Source organism: Rhineura floridana, chromosome 10 (assembly GCF_030035675.1).
Source record: "Rhineura floridana isolate rRhiFlo1 chromosome 10, rRhiFlo1.hap2, whole genome shotgun sequence".
NCBI classification, from domain to species: Eukaryota; Metazoa; Chordata; class Lepidosauria; order Squamata; family Rhineuridae; genus Rhineura; species Rhineura floridana.
In genome coordinates this window covers 61,240,211-61,262,422 of record NC_084489.1, presented here as the reverse complement: position 1 = coordinate 61,262,422, position 22,212 = coordinate 61,240,211, and the positions used below count along the sequence as shown (strand labels likewise).

Below are 22,212 nucleotides of genomic sequence, written 5' to 3'. Positions count from 1 at the left end.
AAGATTTACGTACACTGAAGAAATCTTCAACCATTCAATTAATCCTCTCTTCTTACTTGGCTTGTACATTTTACCTTTCTGTCAGACCATGGATTTTATTGTTTCAAGTTATCATGTTGCTGACTGCAGAAAAGTGGGGATTTATAGAATACCGCAGAACAACAGGTATTTAAAGATATGAATTGAGGGTTCATGGGGAAAACCGTATCTTTTGGCTATTAGAAGTCCAACAACCTAAGCAGCACTTTTTTCAGGCATAATTCCATAACAAGGAGAGCCAGAAGGGTTGAAATATTCAGATTCTTATTATTACATGCCAACTATTGACCTATGCAGATGTTTTGAGAGCTACATGTGCAAAGAGCTTCTTGCTTGCTTGCTGTTTAGACTAGATGGCCCTTTGGCATGATCCAGCAGGATTCTTTCTATGTTCTTAAAGAGAACAGGGGATTGGACTTGCATACCTAAGGGGCTGGCTGCATGACAGCTGCACATCAGGTATCATGTTTGCATAGGAGTCTATGTGCACAGAGTCCAACATATGTTGGCCCTAAGGACATGATCTATACACCACAAAACTGGAACTTACAAGTTTATGATATATACATTTTGGGCTATACGTGTGTACCCCTCTACGCAAACAAGCTATTAAAAATGCAACAGCCAGATGGATCTGGGAACAGGAAGGGCCCAATCACTTTTCTATGCATAATCCTTTAAACATCTACATAGGCTATATGCTACATCAAAAGTCATACTGTCAGATCCACTGCATGATCACAGACATGCAGATTTATAGAACTCTATGCCATTATTAAACTGTAGGATTAACATTAGTACTTATTTTACATAGACAACCTTATTTTTCTATCAGTGTAGGGCTTTACTAGAGGTCAAATACAAACCACTAAATCAGTGGAGTTATGCCTGTTTATACCCTGGAATTTAAAACCTTAACCCTGCCTTGACCAGACTAGACCAAAAATCCTGAATGCTTTCAGGTGAGGAAAAGAACAATAAAATTCTAATTCCTGGTAGTAAGCAAATGGGCAAGCAACATAAGTAACCATCCTGGTATCTCATGCTTGGAATGACCCAAGGCAGCTCCAGCTATGGTAGTTTGGGGCATTTATTGATGGCAGGAGAAACAGTCCTCTGCTGATAGGCAATCAGTACCAGATGGAAGCAAGCAGCACAAAACTCTAAGCTGCCATTCCATAGATCAAGAAAAGAGAACACGAAGCTACCGCTGGGCAAAAGATGACAAAATCTGCCAGGCAGGGCAAAGAGGGGAAAAATACAGGCAAAGAAGGTGAAAAGTCAATCAGGAGGGCTTACAGTGGCAGTAACTGAAGATCAGAAGGGAAAGGAAACCATGACTCCTAGGGCTTAAGTGTTTTGTGGCAGGGGAGGGACTGAACAGAGATAAATGTTGGGCATCCCAGTGAAACTCCACTGCTGCTGGATCTAAGAAATATCAGCTCAAGTCTAACACTTTGCTAGGGTGGGGAAACCTGTGTACACAATCAAGTCCTCGCTAGCCAACTCTCAATTATATATACCTTATGAGTAAGTTACATCAGATTCATTCCATGTCCCTGGGTCCCATTTGGTATTGACAAGACTTGCTCCTCTTAAACTACAAAGGAATCAGAATGCCAGCATTCAAATCACAGATCATGAAACTTGGGGAAGAACCAGAAAGAACTGAGGAATATCCATTTCAGGATGGCTCATCTTTTATAGATGTTCTACAGCAGGGGCCCAGAATGAATCCCAGTTTGGCCCGTGAGGCAGTTTTCCAGACTTTGAGGGTTATCCCCTCAAAGCAGGGATAGAACAGAAATTGTCAACAAGCACAGAAACTAATGGGAGCCACTCAAAAAGACTCAAATGTAACTTGAAATCCTAAACACAAAAATAATTTCAAGAGAAGGATAAAATATGTGAATTAGATAGCTTAGAATTAAGAGAATATAGCTATATTTGTTGTATCAGAAACCTCATACAATACTGAAAGGTCAATGAAGTATGATTATCCCCGAATATAAATCTGTAAGAAATGGCATTAATCAACTGGATAGCTTAGAACATGAAGTTTATCCACAAAATCACTATGGTACTGATCCAAGTAAAACAAGCAGTATATGGCTATTGCTCCCCAGACTAAAATCTGATAGTGACTCTGACAGCATAATCCTATGCATGTTTGCTCAGAAGCAAGTCTCACTGAATTTAGTTAGGCTTACTCCAAGTTGTGTGTACACTACAGCCCAACTGATGTCATGTCACCCAGCAATAGCAGGCTGAGTTAAAAGAGTTGTCAGGGATGCAGCTAAAGTTGGAAATGCTTTAGGAGACTGCAGTTTAATGAGATAAATGTAAATTTAGGTCACAACAGGCACACAATTTCAGGATACACTAAATAACTGCACCTTGTGATGGTCAATCATGGAACTCAGCAAAAGAAATATCCCTATATTTAATCCTAAAAGGTGCATAGGATCTGGCATAAGATACAAGCAATGACCACAACACAATCAATTTTCAATATACTGAATGTGAAAAATGGATAGAAACTCCCAGTCTTATTAAACTGGGAAAAGGGGCTGTGAATAATAATAATAATAAAAATAAAAATAAAAACTGAAACATATACAATTGGAAAGAACAAATCATATCAAGAAGCTTGAAAATAATTTTAAACTTTCATAAAGGCAGTAAGCAGCAGGTGAGAAAAACCACATAAATAAGTCCAAAAAGATGCCAGTATGGTTAAATAGCAGGGTCAAGAAAATGTCCTTTTTAGTAGTAGTTCCCTGTTTGTGGAATGCCTTCCCAAGAGAGGCCTGCCAAGTACCTACTCTAATGTCTTTCTGGCATCAGTAAAGACCTTTGGATTTTCCCTGACCCCTTAAACTATGTTGTGTTTTGATTATTATTTAGTGCATTTGTAATCCCTCTGCTCTCTGTTTTACATTAATCTGGCTCTGTGGATTTATTATTTGCTTTCTGTTTTAATTAACTGTTTTGATTTCATTGCTGAGTTTTTATTATACTTATATTGTAATGTGTATTTTTTTGTTCTAAGCAGTCCAGAGAACTTTCATTACAAGTGGCGCCTAAAAATGCAAATAATAAGAATGTTATAAAAGTCAAGAATTTATATTTTAAAAATTGCAGGGATTGCCTAGATTGGGGTGGGGAAGACAATTAAAAATGCTCTGACAAACCAAATGTAAATAAATCAAGCCAAAAAAGAATGTAAGGGGAAAATGCTAAATAATTTTTAATATCAGTTTACGTATGAATGACTGAATCAGAAAGCAAGCCAGTTACTATTACATAATAGTTAAAAAGGAACTTTCAGGATTTGCTGTCTATAGGGGACAAACATCAGGAGATGACTATGAACATTATGTTCTGCTTTGGGGCTTCTCAGAAATATCAGGGGGGAGCTCTGTTGGAAGAAAGAATGCTGGACTGAACAGATCTTGGTCTGAGGCAGTTAGGCAAGTCATGTTTCCTTTAGGACATTTCGTTATTTTAAAATGTGTATGTTCCTCAGGCCATTCTCATAATAATTAAATTCACTATGAGATAAAACTAGAAAGTCAAAACTTCCATTTACACTATTGTAACACACTGAATGTCACACATGGATATCTATCCCACATAAAAAATACCCACAAGATTAAACAACACTTTGTTAGTAGGCCAACTGTTAAATTCACATAGTATTACTAAAATACAGAATTTGAAACACTATATTCAACAGATTCTTACCAGCTTACTGAAATGGTATTTACAGTAACCACAATACTGGACATTATCTGCACCATTACCTTCTTCTTCACAAAGAAGTCCCGCAAACTGTGCACTGAGAAGGGAAGAAGTGGAAACAAATCAGATACTAAAGACAGAAAACCTAACTGCTCAACAAAATCTCTGGGAGAGCAATCCTAAAGTTGTCAGCAGGGGCAGGGGAAATCTATTGGCAGAGAGATCAACACTTCCTAAGCCTTGTCATCTGTGGTGGTTAGGGTGGAAGTCGGGGGGGCAGAGCTTCCATCCCCCTACCTTGGCCCTTTTTCAATTTGGAACTGAAAATAAGTAATGGAAAGGAAAATACTTTTTCTCCCTTTCTGGGGTCATATTAAGGGAACTAGGGGGCTTTGGATCAAGTGGATCAAAGGCCTCCCCCATACATCCTGACACACTCTCAGAATGCCCCGTTTTGGGCTCTGCTATCCTTAGAGCACCATTAGTGGTAGAACAACAGCAGCAGAGCTTATCCTGCTATTGGAAGGCCTTTGCCTATAGACCTCCCTCTCCACGCAGAGATAAGGAGGTCACAGCATCCTACAACCACTCAGCCTCCCTCCCAGGAAACAGGATAGCTCCCTAAAACAGGTTATTATTTGGATAAAAAGTTGTATTGGAATATGTAGTTGAAAATGTAATAATAAAATGTCTTAAGGTAATTGGGATTTCATGTTTTTGTTGTTGTTTTTGAGAGGAGGGAGGACATCTAGCCTTTCTGCTGTACTGCCACAGCAGAAATTGTACAATGAATTTTAGAAATAATTGTAGAGTAAAATGTACCTATGACATCAATACTATTTAAAGTGAGTATTTTAAATATGAACATGTTACAATGAAGCCATATCTATCAGGGTAATAAAACTAGATAACTAGGGAAGGGACAGAATTATGCACATACCTGGATATTGTTTACTTACCATGTTACATGGAAAGCTTGGCGACATCCATGCTTGTTACAAGTCATGCAAGCACCAGTGGCTGCTTTACTTTCTCTGCCTTGCTCATCACATATATAACATGTCTATTGGGAAAAATAAGACAGTAGTAAGCACACTATTCTCTTTAAATGAACATAAACTTTGCGGCAACCAAGTAGTTGGTTGCTGCAACTACAGCAAAAATCAAGGGCAGGCAAGATTAGCAGGTTCTCAGATCTGCTAATTTAAGCCACATGCCACCTTCACTCCACTTTTCTGAAACAATCCCAGACTGTGTGTTATGCAGAATGCTTTGTATGATTAACTGTTCCTAGTGCTGCTCTGGCATATAGCATTGGTAGATATATCCTAATTCCTTATCATATGGTGTGTCTACACATTAACACCACACTATCCTGGAGGTTAGTTCTGCCAAAAAGACCTCCTCAGGAATGAAGAATTAGAATGACTTTATTGAGGCTACACATCATGGTAGTGACAAGGAAAGACATTGTGCGGGAGAGTTTCTGCATGGTAAGTAACAACTGACACCAGGCCTCAGAAGTGGTAGACATTAATACTAAGAAGAGACCTGGAGTAACTTTGTAAAATGCCAAGTGCCCTATAATTTGCATTTTTCTAGATCACTGTATCATTAGGATTAGCTAATTGTTTTAACTCACTGTGGTAATGTGGAAAGACCTCCAGTGGGGCCAGTGACATATAATACATGTACCCAGATGCAGAAACACGATCGAGTCCTATTTAAAACATGCAAAGCTAACATTTTAACACTTTTCTATAAAACCTGTGGTTTCTTCAGGTCTAACAAAATACTACTAAGAACACATTCTTATGAAGACCATCTCAATTTTCCTTTGCCTGCTGGCATGGGCTATTTTGTATCCATGGCTAACTTGCAGAATCTGAGCCCAAAAACATAGGTCAGTAATCACAGAGCTATCATGGGGACTGTCTCGTGGCTGCCAGAGGATGTCATAAATATGCATTCTTTCAGGCCAATTCAGTTATTCATTTAACAGTATGATATATGATAAAATCCAAGATAGAGATTCACAATCAAACTAATTTAAACAAGATTTCTAAAAATCACAGAGATTGTTATATTCTTGATGTAACATCAGTCTTAGAGAATATTAGTTGGGCATTTCCGGTATTTTTAAAATACAATTCTAATCCAAGCAAGTATTTTAAAACATGCAAAGAAACTCTGCATTATACTTTTTTTAAAAAAATGCAACGCTGTAAAATATAAACTACTGCTTGTGAATAAAATCTGACCAGCTGCACACAAAACCTTGTCATGCATTAGACTAATCATGTGGGGCAATTAATGCCACAACACAGGTGGAGCTTGATTAAAAGCATGAGCACTCTTACAACAGCTACAGGTCTCTAACTGAAAACTCAATAGATCATATGAGCTCCTACTGGGAGGAAGAGCAGGATATTAATGTAATAAATAAATAATAAATATATATATTTGGGGAGAGGAAGGTTTATCTGCTGAAAGTTTGTGTCTCACTTGTGGCACTCCTGGAAAACTTTGAGATGAAGCTTTCAAAAGCTGCTTCGGAATGTATTAATAGATCCTTTGAAAGCATTGTTCAAATACTGGAGCCCTTAACAACACACAATCTTATTTAATCATCTCATTACAATTTAATGGCACAAAATGTTTCATGTAATCAGTCATTTCCCACAAGACAATGAACTTTGGTCTTGGCTTATTATAGCACATCATTTTCTCTCCAAAATATTTTGAACTCTTATTCTAACCCCATAACCAGCTATTATTTGATCCTTCCAATAATGGACTCCTCTAGCACCTTTATGTTGTTCCTGATATCATCTGAACGTCCTATACCCATCTCTATCTTTTCAATAAAGTCAGATAGAAAACCAAGCATATAGAAGGACAAATCTTGCTGAAGTAAAGAGAGTATGGCTGCAAGGGTAAGGCTGTCTCACTAACCTAGGATAATGTCAGCAAGCATATAAATAGAGATGACCCAGTTCATCTCTTGTACTAAGACTTTTAAAAAAACTTCTGACAAAGTATCTCACCAAAAGCTCATAGAATAAGAGAAGTCCTCTTGTGGATTAATAATTGGGTAAAAAAATGGAAGCAGAGTGTCTGAATAAATGAACAGTTCCCGAATGGAAGGATGTAGAAAATGGAGTACCCCAAGGATTGACACTGGAACCTGACTTTCCAACTTGTTCATAAATGATCTAGAGTTGTGGTTCCCCACCTTTAAGAGTAGGGCACCCCTTTGTAAGCTCAAACATTTCGTGACACCCACACACACACTAATTCTAATTTTAGTGTCTGTTAATTGAAAAAATGGTGTGTGGCAAAATCACATCTCCAAATATCCCTTTCCATAAAAAGCTCCCTGCAGACAGGGAGGTGTTGCTTTTTTCCTGAATGCAAAGGTCCAATCAAATTGGGATCCCACTCCCCCCCCGAGAGTATGAAGATGTACAATCGTGTCTCCCAACACCAGTGGGTTACAGTGTTGGACTAAGATCCAAGTTCAAATCCCTACCCAGCCATGAAGCCCTCTGGGTGACCCTGGGCCAGACATAGTCTCTCAGCCTGACCTATCTCACAGGGTTGGTGTAAGGATAAAATGGACGGGGGGAACCATGCTTGAGCAACTTGGAGGAAAGGTGGGATATAAATGCAATAATTTTTAAATAAATAAATACATTTCAGCTGCAGTATGTGGACCCCAGCCTCAGCCAACCTGCTGAGCTTTTAAAAAAATCATTATCATCATCATCAAGAAGCAGCAATGCGGTAGTGATGGGAATGCTAGATTGTGAAGACAGAAGAGTGGACAAATTGAGGAGAGGGGTTAGTGCTTTTAGGCCTTGGGATGATCATCAGAACTGATGACTTGGTTAGTGTGCCCTTGGGGAATGAGAGTGGAGCAGAAGACAGATCAGCGCTTTCACACACACAAACACACCTGCCCCTCCTGCAAGCATTTGCAGGCATGCAGGCATTTGGGCATGTGGGGGGGGAACCCCTCAACTGCTGCAGCATCTTGGAGAGAGAGGTTGGGGAGGCGGAATGTAGGTGGAAGAAAAGGGCAACACTGGCACACACAGCCTCAGAGATGGGGGGCAAGCAAGTCCTGAGCTTCCTCACTGCTCCTTGGCTCCGTCTGGGCCAAAGGCGAGATCTGGGCAGCCTCACAAATAAGAATAATTTTTAAAAGGAGGTGGGCAGTGAACCACAAATCAAGAAAGGCAGGCAGGCAGGCTGCCAGGAAGGAAGGGGGAAAACAGCCTTGCTTCTTTCTGCTTCACGAAAAGCCCTCTCCTCTCATTCCAAGTAAGGGCATCGTCAGCACTGGCAGTGCGAGGTGACGGGAGACGGTATAGTAATCCCCTCTTCTTCCTGGTAGTACCTCCCGCAGCCTCCTTTTTCATATGACATATGTGGTATAGGCAGATGTCTGCCCTCGGCACACCTGAAAGATGATCTGGCACTTCAGCAAAGTCCTCCCCTTTCATTTGGAGCAAGGGGGAGATGTCATCTGCAGCGGCAATGGGGAGCAAACAGCATCCAGGGAGTGAAGACTTTTTTTAAAAATAATAATTAATAATTCATTTGTTTACTATTCGCAGACCCCTCTGGATTACTTTGCAGCCCCCAGGTTGGGAACCACTGATCTAGAGTTAGGAGGGCAGTAAGGTAGCCAAATTTGCTGATGATACAAAATTTGATTTGCTAATGGTTCAGTGTTTAAAACAAAAAGGGGTTGTGAAGAGCTTCAAAAGAATCTCTCTAAAGTGAGTGAATTGGCAATAAAATGGCAAATGCAATGCAATATAAATAAGTGTAAAGATATGCACATCAGGGCAAAAAAAAGAGAAGTCCTCTTGTGGATTAATAATTGGGTAAAAAAATGGAAGCAGAGTGTCTGAATAAATGAACAGTTCCCGAATGGAAGGATGTAGAAAATTTCATATATACACCCATGGGGTCTGAACTGGCAGTAACTGGATTATCAAAAAGGGATTGAAAATCAAACTGCCAATATCATGCCATTATACAAATCTATAGTGCAACTGCATCTGGAATACTGTGTACAGTTCTGGTCACCTCACCTGAAAAAGGATACTGTAGAGCTAGAAAAAGTTCAGAAAAGGGCAAACAAAACAATCAAGGGAGTGAAGCAAATTCCTTAAGAGGAAATATTACAATATTTGAGACTTTTTAGTTTTAATAAAGAAAAGGCAAATATACAGTGACATGATAAAGGTATATAAAATTATGCATGGTGTGGAGAAAGTGGATAGGGAGAAGTTTTTCTCCCTCTCTCATAATATTAGAACTTGGGGACATCCAACGATGCTGATGTTGGAAGATTCAGGACAGACAAAAGAAAGCACCTCTGCTCATAGCACATAGTTAAACTATGGAATTCACTCCCACAAGAGAAGGTGATGGCTACCAACTTGAATGGTTTTAAAAGAAAATTAGACAAATTCATGGAGAATAAGGTTATCCCTGTGTTATAGCTCCACTGAGAGAGGCAGGACCCTGGGAATCACAGGTGGGGACAGCACTACTGCATTCCTGCTTGCACAGGCTTGCCACAGGCATCTGGTTGGCCACTATGAGAACAGATTGCTGGACTAGACAGGTCCCTTGGCCCAATCCAGCAGGGCTCTCTTATGTTCACTCCTAAAGAAACCTTATTTGAGCCCTTCTGATTTACCCAACCATCAAAGCTCCCCTACTTGGGTAAGGTACTTAAACAGGTGATGACAATAGCCTAATTCCAGGAATCCTTGGACAATGTGTGTTGTCTACATCAGTAGACAGTAGTAGCTAAGGTCCTACTGGTAGATCAGCAAGAGTTTCTGACTCACAATTGTTTAACGCTAGCAACAGCAATACCACCCCCCACCACAGGAGTGGATTTTGTGTGTGAAACAACTGCAAGGGTAGTTCTGGCACTGAAAATAAATTCCTGGGCACGTACTCAGAAGCTTCCTGTTTCTCAATTCTAAGGTATGTCAAGCTCCACAAGCAACTATTTTCTACCTGGCTTCAGTTGGTGGACCTCAAGGTTAAAAACAAAGTAAATCTCATAAGCTTGAAGTCTGCCCACCTATAATCTAGATCCATTTCAATCTGCTTTCCAAGCTGGTTTTGAGACTGAAACTGCCCTGGTCAGCATGGTTGACTGCTTTCTCTGGGAGATTGGCAGAGGAGCCTATAACCCTGTAGATTCTCCTGGCCTTCTCCATAGCCTTCATTACCATCAACCATGGTATCCTTCTGTAACCTATCAGAGAAGAGAGTGAGAGGCACTGTAGTGAGTGTACCCTAGTGGCTCCACTTCTATCAGACAGGTGGATTCCAAAAGGTATGCTGGTAATTTTTATTCTGTGCTATGGCATTTAAGATATGGTCCCCCATTTTATTATCAACATGCAACTGCTGGAAGAGGTCATCAGAGGTTTAGAATGAAGTGAAGTTTCATCAATATGCAGATGACACTCAATTCAGGTATCAGATGATGGACACTCAACAGATTTCTAAAGTGTAGTGAGATGGATGAAGGCTAACAAACTGATGCTGAATCCACACAAGAGGAAGGTACTTTTTTCTAGGTTCACTTGGTATACCAGCTGCATACTTCAGGATTATCTTCTCTCATATGAGTCTGCCCAGAAGCTAAGATCTTCATCAGAGACCTTTGTGATGTTCCTATATTAATGTATATATGGTAAGTGTTGTTGTTTAGAAGATACATGGTAAGTGGAGTGAAAGAGGAGGGGGAGTGAATGGGCAGTAGAATGCTAGATGATTGGCTGAGTGTTTAAAATGGCTGAACATATAAAAGGAAGAGTGAGAGTGGAATCTGGGGGGAGAAGAGAAAGAGTGGGTTGTTTGGTGGGGTTTAGAGAGTTGTTTGCCAGGAGAGAGTGGAGAAGGAGGGGGGTGGAGTTCGGATTAGTATTGAGTAAAACCATATGCTTATGTGCCTTAAGAAGAAATCTTGTTAATCTTGTTAGCTTTGTTATCTTTAATAAATACTTAATTTGGTTTACGAAAGGCCTGATCCTTGGCTGGGGTTTCACAGACCAGAAGGGAGGGTAAGGTAATGACCAAGGCTGAAGGGGAACTGTAACAAATGGTGGCAGCGGTGAAGAGAATAACAATACCAGTATTCAGAGTCTCTGGGAATACTAGTATTAGGACGTGACTGGTGGTTGCCTAGCAGGGGGATCTGTTGAGATCTGTGCTAGAGCGGGGAGAGAAAAAATAAAATAAAGGACAGTCCGGACTTGTGGAGTCCCTGGTGATGCCTAGTGACAGGCAGTAGCCACGTGCAGGTAGGAACCTGACAGGGAGAGCCAGGGAAGGGCATCACACGTGGTGGCAGTAGCGGTGGGATACGAACAACAGAGAATCCAGATACGAATACTAGAGAATCCAGAACAGTGGTGTGGCAAACAGAAATAACAAAACAAGATTTCTTGTGAGAGTGACTGGCAAAGAGTGTGTGGCAAAGAGTGAGTGAACTCAAACACCATGGCTGAATATATAAAAATGAAAAGAGAGGAGCTGGTGGAGAAGTGCATAACATTCAATTTACCTCACGAGGGTAAAGGGGTAGATGAATTGAGGGTAGCACTTACAGGATTTGCAACTGCCCAGCAAAAACAACCTGTCAGAGAAGAGACCCCAGAAGGATATTTAAGCAATCTCGCTTATATAGAGTACTTGAGAGAGAAGTTAAGATGGGAGGCTGAGGAAAAAGACAAGCAGAGGGAGTTGGAAACTGAGAAGTTGAAGATGGAAACTGAGAGAATGAGAATGGGGTTTGAGGAGAGGGAGAAGCAACGAGCAGTGGATGCCGAATTACAAGTAGAAAAGTTAAAATTTGAAAGAGAGAAGTTTCATTCTGATGAAACAAGAAAGGACAGAGATGGAGCAAAAATAAAAATTACTCCAAAGGACTTTGCTGTCTATGAGCCTGGTCAAGATCCTCAAATTTACCTCAGCACCTTTGAAAAAGCAGCTCAGTTGTGGGGGCTACCTGAAGATAAATACATGCAGTATTTATCAAACCTGATTAAAGGGGAATTGGCTGAGGTATACCAATATTTCCCCTCAGACAGGCCCGTCACCTATGCTGAATTCAAAGAAGCAGTGTTTAAAAGATTCAGACTGGGGCCTGATTATTTTAGAAAGCTTTTCAGAAATTGCCAGATACAGACAGGGAGGTCTTTCGTGGAGCTGGGGGCAAAACTGATGGACATATTTGGGAAATGGCTGACAAGTGCAAAAGCTCAGTCTGTGGAGGAAGTGAAAAACCTCATGATATTGGATCAATTATACCATCAGTTACCACCAGAAATAAGGCTCCTGGTCAAAGACCGTTCCCCTACATCGGTGCAGGAGGCCGCAGAGATGGCGGATCACTTCGCCTCCAACAGAACTGGCTGGGGGGGGAAACCATCAAGAGATTTTAAACCCAGACCATATAACGCTGGCAGAAGGGATGTGGTACCACAGAGAGTGAGTCCTCCAGTAAAATCTGAAGGGCACAGGACACCCCAGAGTGGATCTGTGTACCCTAAAAGTGAGGAGAAATTATGCTACAAATGTGGTAGACCGGGGCACCTACGTTTTCAATGTGAGGTTGCCAACCCCATTAGTAATCCTGCTCAGACAAGGGCAGTGAAAACAGAGCCCAAGGCTTTAGAAACAGCGGAAAAGGTTCAGTTCTGCCAGATAAACTGGACAGAAGTAACAGACCTTGATTCAAGTCTGAGAGAGGAAGTGAGTGTACAAGGGGCAAATTATTGGGCATTGCTTGATACTGGTGCCGCTCAGACATTACTGAGGCCAGATTTAATAAAATCTGAGGTAATATTACCTCAGGAAACTGTGACTGTCCAAGGAGTGAGGGGTCAACCAGAAAGTTTGCCTGTGGGCCTGGTGAAAATGACTTGGAGAGGCCGAGAGGGCCGATATAAAGTAGGCATTAATGCCCAGCAACAAGAACCAGTAATACTGGGAAGAGATGTTATGGGAGCCCAAGGAAAAATATATGTAGTGACCAGACAGCAAATAGGCAGAGAAAAAGAAGCCATATTAAGGGGGGCTGAAACAAACAGGGTGGAATCTGTTAACCAGCCTCAGGTCACCATAGCAACCACTAGCAGGCCTGCTGAAGGAGACAAACTGTATCAAGTGGTCTCTGATAAGAAAGAAGCAGAGCAATTCAGGGAAGAGCTGCATAAAGTTATAAGTTTGAAGCAGATAAAGGAACAAGCTCTGACCCAACAGATTCCTTTCACTGACAAACTGAGGAATCAAGTTGTGTGTGAGAATGGAATTTTATATAGACTGTGGATGCCCGCTGAGAGAAAGGATGAATGTGAACCAGTGAAGCAATTGATAGTACCTAGCAAATACAGAACCAGATTGCTAGAGGTAGCCCACGATGTCCCATGTGCAGGACATCTGGGAATAAAAAAGACCAAGAGGAGATTGGCGGCACACTATTATTGGCCAAACATCTCCAAAGATGTAAAACAACATTGTCTATCTTGTGGAATATGCCAAAAGGTGGGAAAAAGTGGAGTAAAGACTAAGGCACCCTTAAAGCCCCTTCCTATAATTGGACAACCCTTTTATAGAGTGGGAATAGATTTGGTGGGCCCTTTTTCCAAACCCACAAGGCATGGCAAGAAATATCTAGTGGTCGTGGTGGATTTTGCCACCAGGTACCCAGACGCAGAAGCACTAAGATCTGTAGAAGCCCCTGTAGTAGCAGAGGCTTTATTAAAAATCTTTATGAGGCTGGGTTTTCCTCATGAAGTGCTGACGGATCAAGGCAGTGTATTCGTGGGAGATATGGTTATGGCGTTCATACCCAGGAAACATGACAAATTACAGGCTAACTGGGAAGGACCATATACCATCAGAGAAAGGCTTGACACAGTGACGTATGTAATCACCACAGACCAATTAAACAAAAGCAAAGTGGTTCATGTAAATATGTTGAAGCCTTACCATACCAGGGATGTACAGGTGTTGCAAGTTACCTTATTCCCTAAGGGAAGTGGGCCTGAACTTCCAGATTTGGTACAGGAAAGCAAAGACAAAGGAGGGGTAGATCAAGTGGAATGGTCAGAGGAGGTGAAGGAGGAAGTAAAAGAAGAGATTCTGAGAGTTTTGAAAACCTATAGGAATCTCTTTAGCAACAAACCTGGCCGAACCAGTATAGTTATACATTCCATTGATACTGGAGATCATGCCCCAATCAGATCTGTTCTGTACCGTGTGAATGGGAAAGTTTTGAATGAGATCAAAAAGGAGGTGGAAGAGATGCTGGAATTAGGAGTGATCAGGGAATCCATCAGTCCCTGGGCCTCAAGTATTGTCCTGGTTCCGAAAAAAGATGGAACGACAAGGTTTTGCATTGATTATCGGCTAATCAATAAAATTACTGTCCCAGATGTGTATCCTATGCCTAGGGTAGACGCAATGTTAAGAGTTATTGGGGGCAGCAACCATTATCTCTACACTAGATCTCTGTAAAGGATTTTGGCAAATGGAACTAGACGAGCAATCCAGAGCCAAAACTGCCTTCAGTACACCAGATGGGTTATATGAGTTTGTGACCTTACCCATGGGACTAAGGAACTCACCAAGTTCATTTCAGAGGCTAATGAATACTGTGTTGCGAGGCATGTCAGATTTTGCAGTGGCCTATATCGATGACGTGGCCATTTTTAGCAAGTCGGTGCCTGAGCATGTCCAACACCTGACAACAGTATTGGAGGCCTTAAGAAAAGCAGGCCTCACAATAAAAGCTAAGAAATGCCAGTTTGGACTAAAGGAAGTAATCTATTTAGGACATAAGGTGGGGAGTGGGAAAATCACCCCCTTATGGAGCAAGGTGGAGGCAATACAAGCATGGCCGATCCCCTTAACCAAAACACAAGTAAGGGCATTTCTGGGTGTGGCTGGATTTTATAGGAAGTTTGTGAGAAATGTTGGGGAAATAGCAACCCCCTTGCATGAAGTAACAAAGAAGAAGTGTTCTGAGCGTGTGGTATGGACAGATGAATGTCAGAAGGCTTTCGATCTACTGAAGCAAGCCTTGTGCCAAGGACCCATATTAATAGCACCAGACTATGAGCAACCATTCATCGTGGCTACAGATGCGTCGGACCTAGCGCTGGGAGTCGTCTTGCTACAGGAGAGAGAAGGCACCAGACATCCAGTGGCGTACCTGAGTCGCAAGCTGACGCCGAGGGAGAAAAACTATTCGTCGGTCCAGAAGGAGTGCCTAGTAGTTGTGAGGGGACTGAACAAGTTGCGCCCATACGTGTGGGGACGAAGATTCACAGTGACTACGGATCATCGGGCCTTGTTATGGTTGCAGACTATGAAAAACCATAACACTATGCTGCAGAGGTGGTCCTGGGCCCTACAGGACTATCAAGTGGACTTCCAGTTCATAAAAGGCAAGGACAATGTACTGGCCGATGGACTTTCCAGGCAAGTGGTTGGGACTGCAGTGACGTGACCAGACGGAGGAACAAAGAAAGACATTTTCCCCATAAAGACTTTTATTGGTTAACATGACGTATAAATCCTGGAACAGGAATAATACTCTGCTGTTGTTTTAAGCGGGGGGAAATGTGATGTTCCTATATTAATGTATATATGGTAAGTGTTGTTGTTTAGAAGATACATGGTAAGTGGAGTGAAAGAGGAGGGGGAGTGAATGGGCAGTAGAATGCTAGATGATTGGCTGAGTGTTTAAAATGGCTGAACGTATAAAAGGAAGAGTGAGAGTGGAATCTGGGGGGAGAAGAGAAAGAGTGGGTTGTTTGGTGGGGTTTATTGTTTGCCAGGAGAGAGTGGAGAAGGAGGGGGGTGGAGTTCGGATTAGTATTGAGTAAAACCATATGCTTATGTGCCTTAAGAAGAAATCTTGTTAATCTTGTTAGCTTTGTTATCTTTAATAAATACTTAATTTGGTTTACCAAAGGCCTGATCCTTGGCTGGGGTTTCACAGACCAGAAGGGAGGGTAAGGTAATGACCAAGGCTGAAGGGAAACTGTAACAAATGGTGGCAGCGGTGAAGAGAATAACAATACCAGTATTCAGAGTCTCTGGGAATACTAGTATTAGGACGTGACTGGTGGTTGCCTAGCAGGGGGATCTGTTGAGATCTGTGCTAGAGCGGGGAGAGAAACCATAAGAGAGGACAGTCCGGACTGGTGGAGTCCCTGGTGGTGCCTAGTGACAGGCAGTAGCCACGCGCAGGTAGGAACCTGACAGGGAGAGCCAGGGAAGGGTGCCACAACCTTTCTCTAGGTATCCCCACTTTTGGGGTTTCTATGGTGGTTACCACAGAAATGGTTTTTACTACAGTTGCTCCTCCATCTATTGAAACTTCCACACAAGTAATGTTTGCCTGCCATCATGTTACCTTTATTCAGGCACCAGGTAATCTCTTTCTTCACCAGTGTTTGAAGTTTTGTTTTAACTGAGAATTTTGTTGATGTTTATTAACTGGCAAAATTTCTGTGGTTCTCTGCTGCTTACTCTTTTTTTAACATTTTCTTAATTACTTTGAAGTGTTTGTTTTCCACTTGCCTTATTTATTGTGAAGATCTATATGCTGTCAACTGATTCTCAAGGTTGCTTTCAACAAGCAACAGGTAAAAAAATCCAGAAATCACACAACCCAGCAGCCAGTAGTCTTCTGGATGGGTCCAAAGTCCCTGGAGCAGAGTGCTCTTTTTCTCAGTGAGGAGGGAGCAAAACCTCCATAGCAGCTCCTACTCTGGACAATGGATGGGGCCAGGCTGGCCTATCCCAGGTTCTACAGATAGCTATTTTATAGAGGTATAAGTATCTTTCAATACCATAGTTTTAGTTTGGATAAGAACTAAAAATACGCTGCATGCAGACATCATCATAAATGATAGTTAATCATGACTGGCATGTGTAAACCTTTGCTTGTACACTCCCTCCCCTCCTCCTCTGGGGCAGCCATAATTATGTGTTTTGCAGTTTTGATTCCATTTTTAATTAACTGTGATCTGTGTCATCCACACCTGATAAATTGTGGCTATGGCAGTTGAAGCACAGTTTAGAGTTCAGGTGCAATGCTCAACTATGCTTAATAAATGGAATCCAAAGTTTCCAACAGCATCTTCTCAGGTTCCTTTTACATTATTCAGTTTCTTGTTTTTTAGTTCATTGCCTATAATGGCCATTTCTTGGGTTATCCCTTTTTTACTGATTCTTCAGCAGCCTGGCTCCTTTGAAAGAAACAAGAGCAGGTCCAGTAAGAAACTGGCAGCCCCACCCCAGCCACCCTGCCTCTTGGCCCTCTCTTCCTAACTTCTGTTTCAGTTTCTCCTGCTTCACTGAGAAGGGAATTGAAATACTCCAGTCTACCCTCCCACCATCTGAAGTGGCTGGTTACTTTGCACTGTGAAATTAATTGCTATGTCCCCGTGCCTCCTGAAAGATGTATAATTTTCCCAGCATAACGTTGCAATCACAGACAAAGGCACGTGTTGCAGCTTTCCCTTCTAACCAATTCTTTAAAAGTGCAGGAGCACCTCAAGAGCATGGTTGCCAATCCTATGCATTCTTTGCTCCATAGCCCACAGTACTTCAGCTTCTCTCATCAGTCCACTTCCTTCCACTATCACTACCTTTGCCTTTTCTGAACGCCCTCTCTTTTCTGTTCTTTTCATTTAGCTTCATACATCCTTCATGTTCTCAACCACTGCACCGTGTGCCTCCTTCTTCCCCCATTCCCCCTTTGGGCTTCCTGGTTCTTTGCTTCCCAGCCAGCAGGGCCCTCTTCCAACTCAGCTTTTCAGTCCTCAGTCCCACAGCTCGTCCTGTATCCAAGCCTGTGTAAGATAAGTTTTTACTTAAACTGACAACATTGGAGTGAAGAAACAGTGAGCTGACAATGTCCCTAGGAGACTGAATGCCCAAGAACATGAATGAAAGAGCAGCCCTGCTGGATCACACCAAGCATCCCCCTAATCCAGGAGCCTGCATTTCCACCTGGGGCTGCATTTCCCCGTTTCCAAGCAGCAGCACTGTTTGCTCCCCAGCTACTGGAAGTACTAGAGTCATACTGTCTCTGAATTTAGGGTTTCATTCAGCTGGACACCACCTTATCAGAGATACCTAAGGAGGATAAAATTATCCTCTTGGGCAATTTCAACGGAAGAGTTGGGCGTGATTTCGATTTATGGCCAGAAAGCATCGGGAAAGAAGGAGTTGGCGATAGCAACCTGAATGGCATTCTACTGACTAAATGTGCAGACTATAATCTTGTTATTACAAACACACTCTTTCGCCAGAAAAATAAATTTAAAACATCATGGAAGCACCCTCAGTCAAAACACTGTCATCTCCTGGATTACGTAATTGTCCATGCCAGAGATCATCATGATGTACTCCTCACTAGGACCATGACGAGTGCTGATGACTGCTGGACAGATCACAGATTAATTTGATCCACTATGGCCATTAATATTGTTCCTCAACATAGGCTCCAAGGAAGAAAACCAAGGCGTAAAATGAACATCCATGCCCTTTAAGGTCCTATTAAGCAAGCCTGCTTTCAAATAACTCTCAGGAAACATCTACCGACGGAACTCCCTGAAAATGTTGAGGAACACTGGATTAAACTGAAGACATCCATTATTGCTGCATGTGAACAAACTATTGGATACCAAACTAAGAAACATCAGTATTGGTTTGATAAGAATGATAGTGAGATTGAACATATCATCAACAAGAAAAGGAAAGCCTTCCAGATAAGGCAGAAAGCCATTAACTGCGCTGCTAAGAAAAAAATCTATGCCAGTGCAAAGGCTGAGGTCCAAAAAAGAACTAGAGAACTTAAGAACACCTGGTGGATAAAGAAAGCTCAAGAAATACAGCACTTTGCAGATGCTCAAGATGCACAGGGCTTTTTTAATGCCACAAAGGCCATCTATGGACCAACAAATCACAGTACAAATCCCTTACATTCAATGGATGGTACCAAACTTCTTAAGGATAAAGAGTCTATTGCACTGTGCTTGAAAGAGCATTACCATGACCTCCTTAATCGTAACTCTATTGTGGCTGGTGAGGTCTTCTGGCAAATTCCACAACAAACTAGAGACGAGCTTGCAGTATCCCCTAATTTGGATGAAGTCAGTAAAGCCATCAATCAAATGAAGAACAGCAAAGCTAGTGGACCTGATGGGATTCCTGCTGAAGTCTTTAAAGAAGGTGGGCCTGAACTTACACAACAACTTCATAAACTCATTGAAAAAATCTGGATGAGGGAGGAGATCCCGGAAGACTTTTTAAGAAGGGTGATAGAACAGATTGTGGGAACTATCGAGGTATCTCTCTTCTTGCTACCGCTGGTAAAATCCTTGCAAGGATCCTCGCAAATCGCCTCTTACCGATCTCAGAGGATGTCCTCCCAGAATCTCAAAATGGTTTCCGCCCTTCCAGAGGGACAGTGGACATGATCTTCACTGCACAACAGCTTCAAGAAAAATGCCAGGAGCAGAATCACCTTTATATATGGTGTTTATTGATCTGACTAAGGCCTTTGATACTATAAATCAAACAGCTCTCTGAACCATCATTCTGAAAATTGGATGCCCTGATAAATTTGTGAATGGTTTGCGACTCCTTCATGACAACATGACAGCGACAGTTTTGAATAACAATGGCTTTCAGAGTGATCTATTCAGGGTCGGATCAGACGTAAAACAGGGGTGCGTCATTGCTCCTACCTTATTTGCTATTTTCATTGCTATGATTCTACACCTTATTGAGGGGAAACTTCCTACTGGTGTGGAAATCATATATCGAACAGATGGAAAGCTTTTTAATCTTAGTAGGCTGAAAGCAAAATGTAAGGTAATGTCAACCTCTGTTGTAGAACTTCAATATGCCGATGATAATGTGGTCTCCGCACATTCAGAGAAAGATCTTCAAACTATCCTAAATGTCTTTGCAGAAGCATATGGAAAGCTTGGGCTCTCACTTAATATTTAAAAAAACCAAAGTGCTTCATCAACAGGTGCAAACTAGTCCCTCTGTAGCACCATCAATCCAGCTTAATGGTGTGACGCTGGAGAAAGTTGATCACTTCCCGTATCTTGGCAGCCATCTCTCTGTAAAAGCTGACATCAATGCTGAAATTCAACATCGTCTGAGCTCTGTGAATGCCGCATCCTCCCAAATGAAGCATAGAGTGTACGAGGATCGGGATATTCGCAGGGAGACCAAAATGCTTATTTACAAAACCAGTGTACTATCGACCTTACTGTACGCCTGTGAAACATGGACCATTTATAAACGCCACTCCCAACTTCTTGAAAGATTCCACCAATGCTACCTCCGGAAAATTCCGCAAATTATTTGGGAAGACGAATGGACTAATGTTAGCGTTTTGGAAGAAGCAAAGACTACCAGTGTTGAAACAATTATCCTTCAGCATCAACTTCGCTGGACTGGCCATGTTGTTCGAATGCCTGATCACCATCTTCCAAAGCAGCTATTTTACTCCCTACTTAAGGATGGAAAACAGAGTATCAGTGGACAGCAAAAGAGGTTTAAAGATGTTCTTAAAGCGGATCTAAAAAAATGTAACATGAACATCGACAACTGGGAAGTCTTGGCCCATGAACGTCCCAAATGGAGGTCAGCTATTATCAAAAGTGCTGTGGACTTTGAAGAAGCACAAATACAGGGCAAAAAGGTACAAACGAGCCAAGTGGAAGGCACGTCAAACAAATCCTCATTGCGACCATCTTCCATCTGGAAACCTATGTCCTCACTGTGGGAGGCTGTGTGGATCCAGAATTGGCCTCCACAGTCACTTACGGACCCACTGTTAAAGACCTTATCTTGGAAGACAATCTTACTCGGCCACGAGTGATCACCAATGAATGAAAAATGATGGATATAGCTTGTTCAAAAAGAACAGGAGGAATAGAAAGGGAGTCAGAGTCACACTGTCTGTTAAAAATATATAAACATGAACAGAAATACATGAAGAGTAGCTTGGTAGCCCCATCAAGAGCATCTGCATTAAAATAAATGGGGCAAGGAATAAAAGGAACATGGTGGTTGGAGTCTACTATCGATCACCCAATCAAGGAAAAGATGAGGATGAAATTGAAAAGAAAATTGCCAGTGTTTCCAGGAGGCATGATATAGTAGTAATAGGGGACTTCAATTACCCCAATTTCTGTTGGGATACAAATTCTGCCAAACACGGTCCCTTCGAGAAATTGTTCATTTGTGTTGCTGGTAACTTTCTCATACGGAAAGTGGAGGAAGGAACCAGAGGATCAGCTATCACTGACTTGATTCTAACCAACAGAGATGACTTAGTGGATGATTGGGCAGTTATATAAGCTTTGGGGGAAAGTGACCATGTTATACTTTAAAGGAAACAAAAGCTGGCTGTAGCCATATGCATACTCTGGACTTCAGAAAAGCCAATTTTAATGAACTCAGAACAATGATAAGTAAGGTCCGTGGCAAGCAACCCTAATGAGATCTTAATGAGAAAATGAGTCCAAGTTGGGTGGGAGTTTATAAAAAAGGAAATTCTAAAGACACAATTGCAAACAATTCCAACAAGACAACGGAAGAAGCCAATATGGCTTCACAAAAAGTTAACCAGAAAACAAACAGGACACATACAGGGAAGGAAGGCCAGGCCACAAAAGAACAGTACAGACAGATAGCACGGAATTGCAGGGATGGCATCAGGAAGGCTAAAGTTGAGAATGAGCTGAGATTAGCAAGGAATGCTAAAAGCAACAACAAAGCTTTCTTCAGGTACATCCACAGTATAAGAGAAAGGAAATGGTGGTTCAGCTTAATGAGGATGGGAAATGGTAACAGATGACAATGAAAAGGCAGAAGTGCTCAATTCCTACTTTGGCTCAATCTTCTCCCAAAAGAGGGTCTATGACCCTCCTGGCAAATATGAAGTGCAAGTTGAAGGGGCAAGATTGCATCTTGAGATTGACAAATGGTCAAGGAATACCTAATTACTTTAAACAAGTTCATATCTCCAGGGCCTGATGAACTTCATCCTAGAGTAAAGAAGGAACTGGCTGAAGAACTCTCAGAACCACTGTCTATTATCTTTACAAAATCATGGAGGATGGATGAAGTGCCGAATGACTGAAGGAGGGCTAATCAGGGCTGTGGAGTCAGAGTCGGAGTCAGAGTCAGAAGCAATTTTGGGTGGAGTCAGAGTCGGTAGAAATGTACCGACTCCGACTCCAGGTTCAAAATAAATTTTGATTGACAAATTTTTTAAAATATAAATTCAAAATGTCAAAGAAGCTTCCCATGAAGTCAGCTGTAGTTGAGCATTTC

The 22,212-nt window shown here is 41.8% G+C and overlaps 1 protein-coding gene across 11 annotated transcripts in view; it reads right to left on the bottom strand.

Moving 5' to 3' along the window:
• MLLT10 (MLLT10 histone lysine methyltransferase DOT1L cofactor) overlaps window positions 1-22,212 on the bottom strand; it is a 205,217-nt gene that overhangs the window by 148,485 nt on the left and 34,520 nt on the right. For all 11 annotated transcript variants that reach the window (XM_061587689.1, XM_061587686.1, XM_061587687.1 and 8 more), the window contains 2 exons: window positions 4,743-4,846; window positions 3,787-3,880 (listed from right to left, as the gene is read on the bottom strand). In XM_061587689.1, coding sequence (XP_061443673.1) covers window positions 3,787-3,880; window positions 4,743-4,846 — 198 coding nt within the window. The remainder of the gene's footprint in view (window positions 1-3,786; window positions 3,881-4,742; window positions 4,847-22,212) is intronic.